This window comes from Panthera pardus, unplaced genomic scaffold, assembly GCF_024362965.1.
Source record: "Panthera pardus isolate Hobbes unplaced genomic scaffold, ASM2436296v1 HiC_scaffold_4, whole genome shotgun sequence".
Taxonomy (NCBI): Eukaryota; Metazoa; Chordata; class Mammalia; order Carnivora; family Felidae; genus Panthera; species Panthera pardus.
The window spans coordinates 17,186,018-17,201,984 of NW_026526969.1; the positions used below are offsets into that span (position 1 = coordinate 17,186,018).

The 15,967-nt window shown below is 66.7% G+C and overlaps 4 protein-coding genes across 18 annotated transcripts; 3 read left to right on the forward strand and 1 right to left on the reverse strand.

Annotated features, from left to right (window-relative positions):
- The first annotated feature begins 167 nt into the window (after nt 1-167).
- Nucleotides 168-5,926, forward strand: RHOT2 (ras homolog family member T2). 3 transcript variants are annotated; one of them, XM_053894220.1, is made up of 19 exons: nt 168-322; nt 450-508; nt 598-679; nt 768-811; nt 1,704-1,757; nt 2,245-2,297; nt 2,371-2,479; nt 2,675-2,776; nt 2,872-2,970; nt 3,103-3,211; nt 3,302-3,422; nt 3,661-3,745; nt 3,831-3,973; nt 4,057-4,157; nt 4,237-4,367; nt 4,500-4,580; nt 4,696-4,818; nt 4,907-5,113; nt 5,395-5,926. In XM_053894220.1, the coding sequence occupies exons 1-19, from the start codon at nt 286-288 to the stop codon at nt 5,677-5,679; spliced, it is 2,025 nt and encodes a 674-aa protein (XP_053750195.1). In that variant the 5' UTR covers nt 168-285; the 3' UTR covers nt 5,680-5,926. The 3 variants fall into 3 exon arrangements, with proteins under 3 accessions (XP_053750195.1, XP_053750196.1, XP_053750197.1); XM_053894221.1 differs by having other exon boundaries at nt 455-508; XM_053894222.1 differs by having other exon boundaries at nt 169-322; nt 4,907-5,109; nt 5,395-5,647.
- Nucleotides 5,927-6,693: 767 nt separating this feature from the next.
- Nucleotides 6,694-10,235, forward strand: RHBDL1 (rhomboid like 1). 10 transcript variants are annotated; one of them, XM_019437300.2, is made up of 8 exons: nt 6,697-7,708; nt 7,963-8,325; nt 8,570-8,794; nt 8,872-9,020; nt 9,138-9,250; nt 9,325-9,425; nt 9,506-9,566; nt 9,736-10,235. In XM_019437300.2, the coding sequence occupies exons 1-8, from the start codon at nt 7,670-7,672 to the stop codon at nt 9,912-9,914; spliced, it is 1,230 nt and encodes a 409-aa protein (XP_019292845.1). In that variant the 5' UTR covers nt 6,697-7,669; the 3' UTR covers nt 9,915-10,235. The 10 variants fall into 10 exon arrangements, with proteins under 10 accessions (XP_019292849.1, XP_019292852.1, XP_019292845.1 ...); XM_019437298.2 differs by having other exon boundaries at nt 6,699-7,708; nt 9,643-10,235; XM_019437302.2 differs by having other exon boundaries at nt 7,534-7,708; nt 8,164-8,325; nt 9,643-10,235.
- A 1,572-nt stretch (nt 10,236-11,807) lies between these two features.
- On the forward strand, nt 11,808-14,930 carry STUB1 (STIP1 homology and U-box containing protein 1). Of its 2 annotated transcripts, none has more exons than XM_053893754.1 (7): nt 11,808-12,091; nt 12,621-12,819; nt 12,906-13,071; nt 13,284-13,371; nt 13,496-13,552; nt 13,642-13,664; nt 14,211-14,930. In XM_053893754.1, exons 1-7 carry the CDS (start codon nt 11,933-11,935, stop codon nt 14,257-14,259), a joined length of 741 nt encoding a protein of 246 aa, XP_053749729.1. In that variant the 5' UTR covers nt 11,808-11,932; the 3' UTR covers nt 14,260-14,930. The 2 variants fall into 2 exon arrangements, with proteins under 2 accessions (XP_053749729.1, XP_019292815.1); XM_019437270.2 differs by lacking the exon at nt 14,211-14,930 and adding an exon at nt 13,837-14,207 and having other exon boundaries at nt 11,811-12,091; nt 13,642-13,758.
- Nucleotides 13,493-15,956, reverse strand: JMJD8 (jumonji domain containing 8). 3 transcript variants are annotated; one of them, XM_053893758.1, is made up of 10 exons: nt 15,713-15,956; nt 15,529-15,627; nt 15,338-15,386; nt 15,164-15,260; nt 15,021-15,089; nt 14,797-14,916; nt 14,634-14,701; nt 14,423-14,557; nt 14,240-14,336; nt 13,493-13,662 (listed from the first exon to the last, which is right to left on the reverse strand). In XM_053893758.1, exons 1-9 carry the CDS (start codon nt 15,826-15,828, stop codon nt 14,256-14,258), a joined length of 834 nt encoding a protein of 277 aa, XP_053749733.1. In that variant the 5' UTR covers nt 15,829-15,956; the 3' UTR covers nt 13,493-13,662; nt 14,240-14,255. The 3 variants fall into 3 exon arrangements, with proteins under 3 accessions (XP_053749733.1, XP_053749731.1, XP_053749732.1); XM_053893756.1 differs by having other exon boundaries at nt 14,634-14,722; XM_053893757.1 differs by having other exon boundaries at nt 13,493-13,664; nt 14,211-14,336; nt 14,634-14,722.
- Nucleotides 15,957-15,967: the final 11 nt, after the last annotated feature.

A 15,967-nucleotide genomic window follows, 5' to 3' on the forward strand; every position in this document is an offset into this window, starting at 1 on the left:
CTCGCGCGGAGCTGCGGGGTGGCGCGGCACCTTGGGCGAGAGCCGCGTCCCTCCGGCGCGATACCCGCGGTGCCCAGTGTGCCCGCGCGGTGGCGCCGCCGCACAGTCCGGACGCTCTGGCCCGCCTCGCTCGTTAGTGCGGCTCCGCGGGCGGGGGGCGGAAGTGCGGGCGGGGGGCGGAAGTGCGGGCAAGTGGGAGAGCGTGGGTTGGATCCGTGATCGGGGTCGGGCTGGGGTCGAGCCGAGATCGGGGTCGAGATCTAAATCCGGATCCGTGCGGCCGCCATGAAGCGGGATGTGCGCATCTTGCTCCTGGGAGAGGGTAGGACCCCGGGCTTGGGAGCTGGGTGGGGGCCTTGGGGCCACCGGGGTCGCGGCGAGGGTCCGGCCTCATTGGGGCTGGGGCGCCGCGCTCTTGGCCGCTGCGCTGACCGCTCCGCCCCGCGCAGCCCAGGTGGGAAAGACGTCGCTGATCCTGTCTCTCGTGGGCGAAGAGTTCCCCGCGGAGGTAAGAGCCGAGCGCGGCCGCACCCCTCGGTGTCTCTCCGGCGCGACCTCCCTCTGTCCCGGGCCACCGGTACGCCGCGTCTTTTCCAGGTCCCTCCCCGAGCAGAAGAGATCACCATCCCCGCCGACGTCACCCCGGAGAAGGTGCCCACCCACATCGTGGATTACTCAGGTAGAGCCGGCCCGCCCAGCCCACCCTCCGCCTCTGCCCAGGAACAGGCATTTGGGCAGTTCTGCAGTAGCGTGTCTTTTCTTTCCAGAAGCCGAGCAGACGGCGGAGGAGCTTCAGGAAGAGATTGACAAGGTACAGCGTGCCCTGAGGGCTCAGGAAGGGGGCGCTGATCACTTAGGGCCTGGGTGCGGGCTGCTGCCTCCGCCTGATCTGCTTCTCTCTCCGAGGGATTAGACTAAGGTGCTCCTGGAGGCTTCGCTAATCCCTCCCTGACCTCCCAGTACTGAGAGTCGTCTGGCTCCTCTGACTCCCCCCGCTGGGAGCTGGGGAGAAGAGGGGCCCTGGTACCCACACCACATGGCTGGCCAGCCCTTTGGCTCAGTGCGCCCGTTATTTGCTCTTCTGGTGGGCTCTGGGGAGCAGTCTCAGTGTTCTTCAAAGTGACTCCTTAGGCACCTCCGTGCCTTGGCCAGCTACCCTCCCATCCCGTAGTCCGGTCCACGGCTCCTAGCCTCTGGACCCTAGTGGGTGCTGTGACCACGGCTATAGGTCATCGTTGCTCGTGTGCCGTCACCAAGAGGATCTGTACCTGAACCAGGCTGCGATGGGGGAGGTGGGGGCGGGTAGCTGTCCCGGTAGCTCCTGCTGTGTTCTGGGGCATTGCTGGGCAAGGGCAGTGGCCACCGTTACTCAGAGGCGGCCTCTTCGCCACCGTCATCCTTCACGGCGTACTTCGTTATTCTCTCTGCCCGAGATGACAAGGGAATGCAGGGCTGGGGTGCCAAGTTCTGGGGGCGGCGGTGTCGGTCCTGAGCCCTCCAGGAGCCTCACTGGCCAGAGCTGCAGTGCTCGGGCCTGGCAGCCGCAACACCCCCGCCACCAAGAGGGACTTGCCAAGTCGGAGCAGCTGACGGTAGCCGGGGAGCATCGGCTAGAGGGGCGTTTCCAAGGTCTCCGGCCCCGTCAAGGGCAGCGTGAAGCAAGGAGCCCGTGGTCACGCCGTGCCTCACCCCCTTTCCCGCAGGCGAACGTGGTGTGTGTGGTGTATGACGTGTCTGAGGAGGCTACCATCGAGAAGGTGAGGGGGTAGAGCTCCTGACCCACCCCGGTCCTTGCTGCTGGCACCCACCTCTGTGCTGCCCTCCACACAGACTTTAGCTGGACGCCTTGCCGACCCGGGCTCTGGGCGACTCGTACTTGTGTCTGGCCCCATCTCTGACCAGCGCTTCAGGAAACCTCGCGGAGCCACTCTGGGTGCGGGGGCCTGTAGCCAGGACCCCGCAGCTTCCCCCGGGGAGCTCCTGTGGCCCTGTCTCCCCACAGGGCCCGTGGGTGGTCAGAAGTCTGTGGAATGGGGTGCCGTGGGCTGCTGATCCCGGGTCCCTTGGGTGTGTCTGCCAGGATCACATGAGGTCCCACCTGCTGTCCTCTCCAAGCGGGCACATTCCCGGTATCTGTGACTTTGTCCCTCAGTGGGCCTCGACCTCCCCCTTTAGGCGTGAGTTCCAGGTGGGAGCCGTGGGGCAGGCAGGCCCCTCTCCTCACGGCTAGGCCTTGCTTTTCAGATCCGCACCAAATGGATCCCACTGGTGAACGGGGGTACCGAGAGGGGCCCCAGGTAACGGGCAGGGCCCGGGGGGTGGGCCCCGCCAGCTCCCCCACCCACGGTGACCATGGGTCTCTCTCCCCAGAGTCCCCATCATCCTGGTGGGCAACAAGTCAGACCTGCGGGCGGGCAGCTCGATGGAGGCCGTGCTGCCCATCATGAGCCAGTTCCCTGAGATCGAGACCTGCGTGGAGGTGAGTGGCGGGTGAGACCGGGAACCCAGCACCAAGGCCCCGCGGCCCGCGCCCCTGCGCCGCTGTCCCCGGGACCTCAGCCGGTGTCCTTGAGGCCAGGTGCAGCCTTGCTTGCTACCCTGTGCCAGCATCTTGGGGGCCCTCCGAGTCCTCTGATACTGGGCACGTTTCTGAGTCTGTCTCCGTGGCCACCAGTGCTCTGCCAAGAACCTGAGAAACATCTCGGAGCTGTTCTACTACGCACAGAAGGCTGTGCTACACCCCACGGCCCCGCTCTACGACCCTGAGGCCAAGCAGGTGGGCGACAGGCAGGGTGAGGAGGTGAAGCTGACCGGCGGGGGGCGGGGGCGGGGCCGGGGGGGGGGTACGTGCTGAGCCGGCTGTCCCTGCAGCTGAGGCCCGCGTGTGTCCAGGCCCTCACGCGCATCTTCAGGCTCTCAGACCAGGACCTAGATCAGGCGCTCAGTGACGAGGAACTCAACGCGTTCCAGGTGCGGCCCCCTCTGCTGCTGGTGCCCACCCCTCGAGGGCTCAGCTGCGCTCCGTGCCTCGGGTGCCCTTAGTGACGCTGAGCAGTCGCTGAGGCGGCTGGCCGGCTGATGGCGACTTTCCCTCGGGGGCAGAAATCCTGCTTCGGGCACCCCCTGGCCCCCCAGGCCCTGGAGGACGTGAAGACGGTGGTGTGCAAGAACGTGGCGGGAGGTGTGCGGGAGGACCGGCTGACCCTGGACGGTGAGTCCTGACGCCCTGCCCGTCCCTTGGGGGCAGGGAGGAGTCAGGCTGCGCCCCGCGTCACTCGCCCTTCTGCCCCTTCCGGGACAGGCTTCCTTTTTCTGAACACGCTGTTCATCCAGCGTGGCCGCCACGAGACCACGTGGACTATCCTGCGGCGCTTTGGCTACGGCGACACACTGGAGTTGACCCTGGACTACCTTGCTCCGCCGTGAGTGCTGGGCGGGGCGCTGGGCTCCCCCTCTCTTCTCCGAGTCAGGCCGGTGCCCGGGGGGAGGCTCCTCAGCACCCCCCCTCGCGGGGAGGCAGGCTGGGAGGAACGCGTGGGCGGGCTCTGCTCTGCCGAGGGGGTGATGCGGGAGCCTCCCTGTCCCGGGACACGGGGGGTGTGGGGAGCGTGGTGGGCACGGGGCTCCCTGGGAACCAGAGAGCCCCTGCCACCCCCACAGGCTCCACGTGCCCCCCGGCTGCAGCACCGAGCTCAACCACTTCGGCTACCAGTTTGTGCAGAGGGTGTTTGAGAAGCACGATCAGGTGAGGGTGTCGTGACTCCCGCCGTGCGCCCCCCCCAGCCCCTCCCGCCTCCAGGCGCACGTCCCCACAGCCTCTCTGCCTGTAGGACCACGATGGCAGCCTCTCGCCTGTGGAGCTGGACAGCTTCTTCAGCGTGTTTCCAGCTGCGCCCTGGGGCTCCCAGCTGCCTCTTGAGGTCCCCACCGAGGCGGGCCGGCTGCCCCTGCACGGGTACCTCTGCCAGTGGACGTGAGTGCCACCCCTGCCACCGCCCCCTCCCGCTCGGCGGTGACAGCACGCCTCCCTGGCCTCACGTCCCTCCTGTCCCCCAGCCTGGTGACCTACTTGGATGTCCGGCGCTGCCTTGAGCACCTTGGTTACTTGGGTTACCCCACTCTCTGCGAGCGGGACTCCCAGGCCCACGCCATCACAGGTGGGCATCCGCCCTCTCGCCCCAAGCCCAGCCCCTCCCGGGCGGCCCCCTCAGTCACGCCCTGGCTGTCTGTCCACAGTCACGCGTGAGAAGAGGTTGGATCAGGAGAAGGGGCAGACGCAGAGGAACGTCCTCCTGTGCAAGGTGGTGGGAGCCCGCGGAGTGGGCAAATCCGCCTTTCTGCAGGCCTTCCTCGGCCGCCGTCTGGGGGTGAGCGTCCGAGTATCCCTGGCCGAGGGGGCCCGGCTCCTGCCCCGGCCCTCGCCCCGCCGCCCGAGGGGCAAGGGGCTCTGGGCAGCTTCTAGGCCGGTGGGCTTCAGATGCCTCCCTCCTCCACGCCAGGATCGCAGGGAGTCCCCCGAGGAGCCTGCCGTCTACGCCATCAACACAGTGCAGGTCAACGGGCAGGAGAAGTACCTGATAGTGAGTGTGACCCCCCCCCCCCGGGATAGACCCCGAGTCCGTGCTGGGGGACCTGTCTCAATGTGGCCCAGAGGGCCAAGCCCCGGACCCCTTCCTGAGACCGCCCTGTGTCTAGCTGTGCGAGGTGAGCGCAGACAGCCTGTTGGCCGCCGCACCCGATGCTGCTTGTGACGTGGCCTGCTTGATGTTCGATGGCAGTGACCCCGGGTCCTTTGCGTTCTGTGCCAGCGTCTACAAGGCAAGGCCCCCACCCCTAGTCCCTTTGGGGCAGTACCCTGGCCCAGGCCACCGGGGATGGCACCCTGACGCGGCCCCTCTCTCCGCAGCGCCACTACATGGACGGGCAGACCCCCTGCCTCTTCGTCTCTTCCAAGGCTGACCTGCCTGAGGGCATCTCGCCACCTGGCCTGTCGCCTGCGGAGTTCTGCCGCAGGCACCGGCTGCCCGCCCCTGCTCCGTTCTCCTGCGCCAGCCCGGCCAAGCTCAGCACCGCTGTCTTCACCCGGCTCGCTGCCATGGCCACTTTCCCGTGGGTACCGGCACACAGCCCCTGTGGTGGGAGCCTGTCCTCAGCCCGGTGACCGGTAGTCTCTGTCACCGGGAGAGCAGGACAGCTATAACCGTGTGGTTGGAGTCACGCAGGTGCGGGGCGGGTCTGGTCTCGCTGGTGGCCCCCTGCCGTGGGAGCCCTCTCGTTCCCCACGCTAACAGCCCCGTGGGCTCTGGGGCTTTCCAGGAGGCGGGTGGGGGTGTGGCAGCAAGCTTCCGGGCAGCGTCCCGGAGGCGCCTCCAGCCGGCCTCTCTTTTCCTGCAGACACCTGGCCCACGGGGAGCTGCACTCTACCTCCTTCTGGCTTCGGGTGACACTGGGGGTCATCGGGGCTGCCGTCACTGCTGTTCTCAGCTTCTCACTCTACAGGGCCCTGGTGAAGACCCGATGAGGCCTCAGGGGCCCCCGGGTGTTGGTATTGGGGCCACGTGCTCGAGGGGACCTAACTTCTATCTGAACCTGGTTTCTGGGGACACTTTGCCCACTGCCCTGCCTGTGCCCAAGACCCGTGGGTGGGTCCCGAGGTTCTGGGGGCACTGGGGATCATGAGTGAGGAAGCGTGTGACCCCAGACTCCAATAGTTCTCAGGGCTCCACACCTTTCTGGTCCCAGGCAGCCAGTGGGCATGAAGGGTGTCGGAAGACAGAACTTTGGGCCGGAGGCGGGGGCAGGAAGTGGTTGAGCACCGTGTGGCCTTCCTCCCTGGTTTGGAGACGGGTCCAGTGCCGCACCCCTCTCAGAAGGCATCAGCTCGGGCGTCCTGATTAAACTTTGCTGGTGTCTTTTGCATCTCGAATCTTGCTTTCAGAAGACAACTTTTCTTGAATCCGCTAGAATGTGTCCTTTGTCTCGCATGGGCTTGAAGGCTCACCACTGGCTCCCACGCCGCCTCCAGGTCTGGGGCCCACTCTGGGGTCTCATTCGCGGCCCAGCTGCAGCTTACGAGCCTCTGCACCCTTCAAGGTCCGTGCTGGCCTGAGGGGATCTGCTACCTGAGAGCCTCCCGATGCCCCGCCCCGGGGCCGGTGTGCCCCGCAGCACTGCCTCCCCACCCCCACCCCCAGTCTGACCATCCCGTTAGTTAGCGAGGCTGTGGTGTATGGAAGATGGGGGACTCTGCAGTGGGACGGGGGTCCGCCCAGATGTCGCCCTTCTGGTGTGGTCTGGCCCCAGCCTGGGGTATGGGGGACTCTGCGGTGGGACGGGGGCCCGCCCAGATGTCGCCCTTCTGGTGTGGTCTGGCCCCAGCCTGGGGTATCTGCCCTGTTTCCTCAGGCCCTGACCAGAGAGGCCTCTGCCCCTCTCCCTGGGCAGGGGACAGCCAGAGACCCCAGCCTGCAGGGCTGGGGGTGGGGGGGCCCGGCTTAGGGCTGGGCTTCAGCACTTCTTAGTGTTCACTCGGTATGTGTTCTGGGGTCTGGAGCAGCGAGCCCGTGGTGTGGCGGCAGGGTGCCCTTCCTGCCATCGCAGTCCTGAGAGGCACCTTCCCCAAGTCCCAAAATGCTCTTTGCAGGAGTTGGGACGGCGGGGCGGGGGGGTGTGGCTTGCTGCTCCACGGGGAGGCTCAGGCCTGCTGAAGCGTCTGGGGTTGACTCCGAAATTGTCCTTCCAACATGCCTGCCAGCCTTCCAGCCCGCTGGCCCACAGGGGCAGCTCTCACCTGCCTTAGGGTGGGGCAGGATGCTCTTTCTAGCCACTGGGGTTGCTGTGATGACACATTCCTTTGGTCTCTGTCACCTCTATTGCTAGAGGGCTCTACTTGCCGTCCCCAGAAAGTAGCGACCTTTCCTAGCCAGCTGCAGCCTCGTGTGCTGGGGGCTCTGCCCCAATGCCCATGGGTCTGTCTCGGCTCCCAGTGAACTGGAACTGGAGGTCCTGCCTTGCAGCATCGTGGCTGCAGGAGTGGTCAGGGGCCTCCAGGCCCAGACGGGTGCTGGGGCTCAGCCTCCACAGGCTGAGCAAAGAGAGCCGCACTGAGCCTGCCCGACTCCTGCTAGTTGCCCTGTTGGACTTGGTTCCCACATGGAGGGGCTGTGGTGCGTTCTTAACGCCTGGGAGCAAGCGTGTCTGGCGGGCCTGCCGGCACCTTCAAGGGAGCCCTGGCCCGGTAAGGGCTCACAGGCAGTGCGGTGGTCAGGAAGGCTTCCCCGAGGAGGTGGCTTCAGCGCTGAGGCCCCGAGCAGAGGGGCGCGCGAGGGAGGGATCTGGACGCTGCCCTGTGACTCAGTTTCCCAGTCGCTTCCCCGCGTAACGAGCGGCCCCGGAACGGGACGGCATCAAGCGTGGCGGCGCGACCCCAGCTCCGGTCGCGGCTGTTCCTGCCTGCGGCGCGTCCGCAGGCAGGGCGCGCGCGTGTCCCGGCCGCGCGTGGCGGGGCGGGCGGCGGCAGCGTGCGCGCGGGGGCGGGCGGCTCTGGCTCGGTGACGCGGCGCCGAACGGAGCGGGCGGAGCGGGCGGGCCGGGGCGGAGCGGAGTCCTCCGCAGAGCAGCCCCTTCCGGCCGCGGCCGCCGACCCCGGCCCCCGGCCCCGCCTGGCTCTATGGACAGGAGCTCGCTGCTGCAGCTTATCCAGGAGCAGGTGCGTGGGGTGGGTGGGGGGCGCCGGCACCGCCCCCGCCGCAGCCCTCGGCCCAACGTTGGGGTGGGCCGAGGCGACGGAGCTCCCAGAGAGCCGCGGTCCAGCCCCCCCTGGCGCCTAGCCTCTCAAGCCCCCTCCCCCACGACCTCGGCCCCCCTGCGTGAGACCCCAGGAGAGGGCCAGCCAGACCAGGGAGCCTGGGGAGGTACAGGAGGGAGGGAGATTGTGCTCAGACCTTGGTCCTATCCTTCCAGGAGGATGGGCAGGGCAGAAATGAGGCGGGGAGGCCCCTAAGAGCTGTAGGAGCTGAAGGCCTGGGACCCAGGCACTGGTGTCCTGGCGGCTCCGGGGACTCCGTGGGTACAGAGGTCTGGTCTCAGGGTGCTTGGAGCCTGCCTCTCCCAGCTGGCCTGACCCACCCTCAAGCCTTGGCCGGCGGCCCCCCCCCACCCCAGCAGCTGGACCCTGAGAACACAGGTTTCATCGGTGCGGACACCTTCACTGGCCTGGTGCACAGCCATGAGCTGCCTCTGGACCCAGCCAAGCTGGACATGCTGGTGGCCTTGGCCCAGAGCAACGAGCGGGGCCAGGTCTGCTACCAGGAGCTGGTGGACCTGGTCAGTGCCATAACGGGCAAACAGCAAGGGTACGGGCCCAGGCCTTGACGGGCACAGTGCCCTGGCCAGAGTGGGGTGGGCGGGCAGCCCTCACTCCCTGCCCTTCCCGCCAGGGAGGGGTGTGCACTTGGGGCAGGGCCTCAGACTCTGCCAGAAGCTGGGTGGGGCCGAGGGGGCAGGGTGGCTGGGGGTGGGTGGGCAGGGAGTACGGACGGTGGCCCATGCTTAGGGCGCCCCCCCCCAGATCAGCAGTAAACGCTCAAGCAGCTTTAAGCGGGCCATCGCCAACGGACAGAGGGCCCTGCCCCGGGACGGGCTGCTGGATGAGCCAGGCCTGGGCGTCTACAAGCGGTTTGTGCGCTACGTCGCCTACGAGATCCTGCCCCGGGAGGTGGACCGCCACTGGTACTTCTACCGGCACCGCAGCTGCCCACCCCCCGTGTTTATGGCCTCGGTCACCCTTGCCCAGGTGTGCCCACCTGTCCACCACTCTGGGAACCGCCCCCGTGCCTGGCCTCGCCTGGCCCTAACCCCTCTGTCTCCCAGATCATCGTGTTCCTGTGCTACGGGGCCCGTCTCAACAAATGGGTGCTGCAGACCTACCACCCTGAGTACATGAAGAGCCCCCTCGTGTACCATCCCGGCCACCGTGCTCGAGCCTGGCGCTTCCTCACCTACATGTTCATGCACGTCGGGTGAGTCCGGGCCCGCCTCTGGCATCTCTCTGAGGGCGTCAGGAGGACTCAGGCCCTCGAGGCCGGGGCTGGTGGCCTGACCGCTGCCTTCACGTCTGTTTACGCCCACACGGCCAGCCTGGAGCAGCTGGGGTTCAACGCGCTCCTGCAGCTGATGATCGGGGTGCCCTTGGAGATGGTGCACGGTCTGCTCCGCATCAGCCTGCTCTACCTGGCCGGCGTGCTGGCAGGTGAGGCAGGCACGTGCCCCCTGGCCTGGTCACTGGTGAGCCTCACCCTCACTGCTCTCCCTTTGCTCACACAGGCTCCCTGACTGTCTCCATTACCGACATGCGGGCCCCTGTGGTGGGGGGCTCTGGTGGGGTCTACGCCTTGTGCTCGGCACACCTGGCCAACGTCGTCATGGTAATAGGGCAGACTGTGGGGCGGGCGTGGGGAGGGGCCCACGAGGCCTGTCTCACAGCCTCTGTCTCACGCTCCGTCAGAACTGGGCTGGGATGAGGTGTCCCTACAAGCTGCTGAGGATGGTGCTGGCCTTGGTGTGCAGTAAGTAGGGGGTCAGGGGGCTGGGGGGCCTCAGCCTAAGGCCAGGGTGCCTCCCACCTGCTGCCTCTCTCTGCAGTGAGCTCCGAGGTGGGCCGGGCCGTGTGGCTCCGCTTTTCCCCACCACTGCCTGCCTCAGGCCCACAGCCCAGCTTCATGGCACACCTGGCAGGTGCAGTGGTCGGGGTCAGCATGGGTCTGACCATCCTGCGCAGCTATGAGGAGCGGCTTCGGGACCAGTGCGGCTGGTGGGTGGTGCTGCTTGCCTACGGCACTTTCCTGCTCTTTGCCATCTTCTGGAACGTCTTCGCCTATGACCTGCTAGGCGCCCACATCCCCCCACCACCCTGATGGGCTCCTCAGGGCCACACAGGCCAGGGTGCGGGCGCGTGTGGGCCGGCCACCGGGCGAGCCCGCGTGTCCGTCCGCTGTGAATGTACATCTCAAGACTGCTTGTCCTCCGTGGGGACCGGTGGGTCCTGTAGCCCGTGGTGTCCAGGCCAAGCCTTACATCGGCCCTGGCCACCCCCTCCCGGGCCTGGGGAGGTAGGACTGCCTGGCCAGGCAGTGGAGGTCCCCAAGTGTGGCCCTGGAGGAGACCCTGCCCCAGCCTCCCCACCACGATTTGCGGTCTGAGCCTTTTTGGAAAACGAATAAATATTTTACACAGCACCAGGTGGCTGCACCAGGGCTCTGAGGGCGGGCCTGGCCTCCTTCCCACTCGCTGAGCAGACCGTAAGGGCCTTTCCCTCCATGTGGACAGCTCGGGCTCCTCCCTCACTCTTCTGCACTCGTATGCTGTGTAGGGGGGGCAGGGGGGAGTGGGGCGGTCCTCACAGTCAGGTGAGAGTTCAGCAAGCGTTTATTGAGTTCCTGCAGCAGCCAGCCTCCTCCTTGGCCAGCTCACACCCAGAGAAACCTGTGGCCTGAGGTTACCGGGCACGTGCAGGCCCCGGGCCACACCCAAGTTCACTCAGCCTGAGTCCTGCTCTTCTCGGCTGGCACGGTGTCATCAGGTGGCCGGGCTGGGGCCAAGGTCTGGGCACAGCTTCTGCCCCACAGCCCACGTCCGTGGTGCTGTCTGCACACGGTGAGGGGTCCACAGCCCTCAGGTACTATCTAGGGAGGGGCAGAGGCAGTTTGGGGCCCGGGGACGCTGGCCAGTCTATGCTGTACAGCCGTGCATTCGCCAGCCTGACCAGGGCCTTGGATGCCCTCCCTGCCTTCCGACGGGCCCCTCCCCTCTGCTGAGGGCTGCGGCGTGGTTCTGCACCCGGCTCAGGTGCAACACTTAGGGCTTGTGGGCGTACTGCAGCGCTGGCTGGTCCGGCACCGCGGCCACTGCGGCCTTCGGACGTGAAGGCTGCCGCCTCTGGAGCTCCCGCAGCCAGGAAGGTTATGGGCAGTGAAGGGGCAGCCGTCATGCCCCGCCAGCGTCTGGACGACCTCGGCGTAGGGCTGCCGTTCCTAGGGATCCCCAAGTGTCATGGACGTGGCCCTGGGCTCACTTTACAGACAGGGTCACTAACACGCCCGGTCTCGCGACCCCGCCGGGGCGCCCAGCTCTTCCGACCAACCCGAGGCAGTCGCGAGGCCCACAATTCCGTGACGGCTGCCCGCACGTCGGCCTGGAGGCGGAGGGCGCCGGCCGAGCGCTGCACCACCAGCTCGGGCAGCGGCCCCTCCGCGGCCAGATCGGGGCAGATCGGGTTGGGGGTCACGGGTGGTGGACCTCACCCGGGGGGCCCGCCCCCACGCCGCGAGGCCCCGCCCCACACGTGGGAAGCCCTCACCACCCGCTTGCACGCCGGCAGCCGCTCCAGTTCGTCCCGTGTCACGTGCTTCTCCGCTCGGCCCTCGGTGGCCGCGGACACCCCTCTCTCGACACCTGGGGAAGGGCGGTGACGGAGACTCGGGCATCGGGGGTGGTCCGCCCTACCATCGGCCCAGGGCCTCGAGCCGCTCTGGCGGTCCCCGCGCGCCCGCAGCACCGCGCAGTGGAGCGCCGGGACCACGGCCCGGCGGCTGGAGGCCTCAGGCCCCACTGCCCGCGGACAGCCGCCATGTTCACGCGCGGGGCGGGGCCTCGGCGGGGCGGGGCTGACACCAGCCCCGGTTACTCTTGACGCTTCCGTAGCCTTCCGAAGTCGCGGGTCGCTTTGCCTCGAGCGCATGCTCCAGCCGGCCCCACCCCCGCAGCCCGTCGGACGCACACGCGTCCCCGCCCACCGCGGCCGGAAGTTCCGGTGGCGGATCGCTGGACCGGGCCCGAGCGGATCGCGGGCTCGGGCTGCGGGCTCGGGCTGCGGGCGCTGGGTGGGCCAGACACGGAGCCTGGGAGCTGAGCCCAGGCTGTGCCGCGCGGCGCCATGAAGGGCAAGGAGGAGAAGGAAGGCGGCGCGCGGCTGGGCGCCGGCGGCGGAAGCCCCGAAAAAAGCCCGAGCGCGCAAGAGCTCAAGGAGCAGGGCAACCGGCTCTTCGTGGGCCGCAAGTACCCGGAGGCGGCGGCCTGCTACGGCCGCGCCATCGTGAGTGCACCCGCGCCGGGGAGGGGATCTGCGACCGGGCCAGGGGAGGGGGCGGGGCGCCGACTTCGGGCCCCGGGCCTTCGGAGGGTCCTGGCTCGTACGCGCGGACGTTTGGGCCCTGAGAGTTTAGCGATGCTCTTATTCCAAAGGTGTCAAGGCCGCTGCTCTCCAGCCAGTGCTGCTTGCTGGAGAAGTATGGCGAGTGGGGCTTCAGGGGTGCTTGAGGTTCCCGGGCAGCGGACGAGGGATCCCTGTTCCTTGAGAACTCCAGGCCCAAAGCTGGGGATCTCCACAGGGCTCGGAAATTTGTCTCGGCAACATTTCGTGGGAGGCAAGAAGGTGGGCTCAGGCAGGCCTTGGGACCGGGAGCGCACCGTCCACTAATCTTTAGCACGCAGGAGCTTTGAAAGTCAGAAATTTCTGATGTCTTGATTCTCGCCGTGGGTTCCAAACTGGGATAGGGTTTAGGACAGAGGGGGGCGCGCAGAGCTCACTTCCTCACGCTGGCTGGCCCGGCCTTGGTCCCCAGACCCGGAATCCTCTGGTGGCAGTGTACTACACCAACCGGGCATTGTGCTACCTGAAGATGCAGCAGCACGAGCAGGCCCTAGCAGACTGTCGGCGGGCCTTGGAGCTGGACGGGCAGTCTGTGAAGGCACACTTCTTCCTGGGACAATGCCAGCTGGAGATGGAGAGCTACGATGAGGCCATTGCCAACCTGCAGCGAGGTGGGCCTACTGCTTATTAGGTTGTAGGGGTGCCTGGGACCAGGTGGATCGTCTGGCCAGGTGACCTGAAGCCCCTCTCCCCCCAGCCTACAACCTCGCCAAGGAGCAGCGGCTCAACTTTGGGGATGACATCCCTAGTGCCCTGCGCATCGCCAAGAAGAAGCGCTGGAACAGCATTGAGGAGCGGCGCATCCACCAGGAGAACGAGCTGCACTCCTACCTCACCCGGCTTATCGTGGCCGAGCGGGAGAGGTGAGCTGTGCAAGTGGCAGGCTCCGCGCGCCCCCCACCCCCCCCCCAAGTCAGCACTCTCGGGCTGATCCGGAGCCAAGAACACGAGTGTTTATTGAAGGCTGACACGGGCGAGCGGGAGATGGAGGGAAATGAAACCTGAACAAGGTGTGGGTGGAGCGTAGCCTCTCCTGGCCAGACCCATTTCTGACTAGCTCCTGGCTGACCCCCAGGGAGCTGGAAGAATGCCAGAGGAACCACGAGGGTGATGAGGACGACAGCCACGTTCGGGCCCAGCAGGCCTGCATCGAGGCCAAGCACGTGAGGGTGCCCCAGCCCGTGTGTGGGTGTGCGCCAGACCGCGTGCCTGTGGTGGGAGGGGGCCTGTGTCTGGGGAAGGGGGATGGGGCGTCTGGCCCACGCGTAGCTGCTTGCTTCTTCGCAGGACAAGTACTTAGCAGACATGGATGAGCTTTTCTCCCAGGTGGATGAGAAAAGAAAGGTAAGCCCGGGTAGGTCCTCTGGCGCTGGGGAGCAGGCATCGGAGCGGCGTCCCCTTCCTGGCGCCTGACTGGACGGTCTGTGCTGTAGAAGCGAGACATCCCCGACTACCTGTGTGGCAAGATCAGCTTTGAGCTCATGCGGGAGCCGTGCATCACACCCAGTGGCATCACCTACGACCGCAAGGACATCGAGGAGCACCTGCAGGTGAGGGCCCACAGGTGTTGGGAGCAGGACCCATAAGCACTGAGCGCTTTCTGACCCTGTTGTCACTGCACACTGCAGCGTGTGGGTCACTTTGACCCTGTCACCCGGAGCCCCTTGACCCAGGAACAGCTCATCCCGAACCTGGCCATGAAAGAGGTCATTGATGCGTTCATCTCTGAGAACGGCTGGGTGGAGGACTACTGAGGCCGGGCGAGCGCAAGGGCAGCCCGCCGTGCCTAGTATCCTGGCCCAGGAGGGCCTTGGGGCAGTAGCTCCCAGTCCCTGTACATAGTTTGTGTCCCTAGATCCCTGCCCCAGTGTCCCCACCCCCACCCTCATCAGTTTTGCTGCTGGACCATGAACCCCACCTCCACCTGTCTGGGCCAGAAACAGCAGGTGAGGGTGGGCTGCCGCCACCACTGTCCTGTAATAAAATCTGTGAGCACTAATAGGGGTGTGTGCTGGTGTGTGCGGGGCTCACCAGCCGCCCGCTCTGGCTAGCTGAGGAAGGTGGAGATGAAAACACTGGTGTCCAGGTTTAGTGTGGCGTGCCACCATCGGTCAGGGAAATACAGCACCTGGTGGGGGACGGACGCGGGGCACAGAAATGAGTTAGTGGCAGCCGGTCCAGCCCGGAGGCCCCTTCCTGTTGTCACCTACTGACCTCGCCAGCCTGGACAGTGCACTCCAGGGGTCTCTCAGATGGTGCCAGGGCTGGGTACACGTCCTGAAGCCAGGCCAGTGTGGTCTTATTGGGGTGGAACTCCGGTGTCTTCTCGGGGGGGTACAGGAACCAGCGCTGGGGGCGGGAGCAGCAAGGTCACTCTGTGTTGCAGTCAGCGAGCCCCAAGCCTCAGCCCCCGTCCTGTGCTGACCTTGCGGCCGTAGACCACCTCTGAGAAGCCGGGCCCATGCCAGTGGAAAGGCACCCCAGAACCAGCTCCTGTGGAGTTACCGGCAGTCGCTAACCAAACCCAGCCTGTAGTCTCCCCACCCCCTCCCTCTCTCCCATGCCCTCTGCTCCTGCAAGGTACCCACCTGCAACTCCAAAGCTGTAAGCAGCTGTGGTACCCAACAGGCTGAATGGCGGTGGGGAATAGTGCTGGAAAAGTGATGCCCATTCGCTGAAATTATTGTCCCCAAAGAAATACAAAGTGTCTGCCAGCAAAGAACACAGGACACGCAGGAATTTTGGCACCCGAGTACTTCCAATGCCCCCATTCCCTCCCACCCCACCCCAGGGCCGACCAAAGCCCACTCACCGTTGCCCAAGGAGGTAGGATCCTGGGGGTGTAACAGGTGCTCCACATACTCCTGGAAGGGCAGGTCCACTGCGGGAAAGGGGCTGGTCAGGACTGGCTGGGACCGCCTGCAAGATGCTGGCAGGCAGGGTGGGGCAGCTCACCTTTCCGGTAGGAGTAGGTGTTGGCAGTGCTCAGCCGTACCACGCTGTCCCCAAACGAGGCCAGCAGCTTTTCACGGGAGCACAGGGCCCGGAACCTCTAAGGGGGTGGGGAGAAGACTCAAGGGCTGGGCCCAGCAAGGGCGGAAAGTGGCCAGGAGGGGCGCCAGCACTCACCGAGTTGTCTGTGAGCCTCTGGAGGATGACGGGTCTGGAGAAGGCGTAGCTAGAAGGGGCAAGAGCCACGGCCAAGTCTGACCCGCGCCAGCCCCCACGCGTTAGTTCAAATAGATCTTGGGAGGTAAGGGAGGACGGGCGGGCCAGAAAGGGCGCGACATCGGCGCTCCGGGGGGGTAGGGGGGACGTACTGCTGCACGAACTCGGAGTAGCTAAGGTCGGCCCGACGCTCCACGGCACAGCGCTCCTCCTCCGCCACCGCCGCCGCCGCCCCAGGCCCGCGTCGCTGCCTGCGGGCACAGCCGGTCAGCCCCCCCCCCCCCCGCCCCACCGCGTGCCCCGGGCCCCACCGCGCGCCCGGACCCCGCCGCTCACCACCCTCCGTCGCCCGCGTCCGCGGCCACCGGCCGGGCCGGAGCCGCCAGCATCCAGAGCGCGAGCAGTAACTGCAGCCGCGCCCCCGACGCCATTAGCCCGCCGCCGCGAGGCATGCCGGGAACTCCGTCGTCGCGGCAACGGCCCGGAAGCACCTTCCTCTGGCCCGCCCCGGAAGGAAGGGTATTTTCGAAGGCGGAGCGAAGGCCACCCGACCCGGGCTAGGGCCACGCCCCACCCCCGCCAGTTCCCATG

What these genes read in the sequence shown, in the direction of transcription:
- JMJD8 (XM_053893756.1), bottom strand. Translation starts at nt 15,828, where the DNA reads ATGCCTCGCGGCGGCGGGCTAATGGCGTCGGGGGCGCGGCTGCAGTTA. An exon ending in AGGTGGTCTACGGCCGCAAG is followed by an intron (nt 14,558 to 14,633) that starts GTCAGCACAGGA and finishes TCCCGCCCCCAG; the next exon opens with CGCTGGTTCCTGTACCCCCC. An exon ending in GCACTGTCCAGGCTGGCGAG is followed by an intron (nt 14,337 to 14,422) that starts GTCAGTAGGTGA and finishes GTCCCCCACCAG; the next exon opens with GTGCTGTATTTCCCTGACCG.
- RHOT2 (XM_053894220.1), top strand. Translation starts at nt 286, where the DNA reads ATGAAGCGGGATGTGCGCATCTTGCTCCTGGGAGAGG. An exon ending in AGGAACTCAACGCGTTCCAG is followed by an intron (nt 2,971 to 3,102) that starts GTGCGGCCCCCT and finishes CCTCGGGGGCAG; the next exon opens with AAATCCTGCTTCGGGCACCC. An exon ending in CCAGGCCCACGCCATCACAG is followed by an intron (nt 4,158 to 4,236) that starts GTGGGCATCCGC and finishes GTCTGTCCACAG; the next exon opens with TCACGCGTGAGAAGAGGTTG.
- STUB1 (XM_019437270.2), top strand. Translation starts at nt 11,933, where the DNA reads ATGAAGGGCAAGGAGGAGAAGGAAGGCGGCGCGCGGCTGGGCGCCGGC. An exon ending in ATCGTGGCCGAGCGGGAGAG is followed by an intron (nt 13,072 to 13,283) that starts GTGAGCTGTGCA and finishes GCTGACCCCCAG; the next exon opens with GGAGCTGGAAGAATGCCAGA. An exon ending in ACATCGAGGAGCACCTGCAG is followed by an intron (nt 13,759 to 13,836) that starts GTGAGGGCCCAC and finishes TGCACACTGCAG; the next exon opens with CGTGTGGGTCACTTTGACCC.
- RHBDL1 (XM_019437298.2), top strand. Translation starts at nt 7,670, where the DNA reads ATGGACAGGAGCTCGCTGCTGCAGCTTATCCAGGAGCAG. An exon ending in CCTGGCCGGCGTGCTGGCAG is followed by an intron (nt 9,251 to 9,324) that starts GTGAGGCAGGCA and finishes TTGCTCACACAG; the next exon opens with GCTCCCTGACTGTCTCCATT. An exon ending in ACCTGGCCAACGTCGTCATG is followed by an intron (nt 9,426 to 9,505) that starts GTAATAGGGCAG and finishes ACGCTCCGTCAG; the next exon opens with AACTGGGCTGGGATGAGGTG.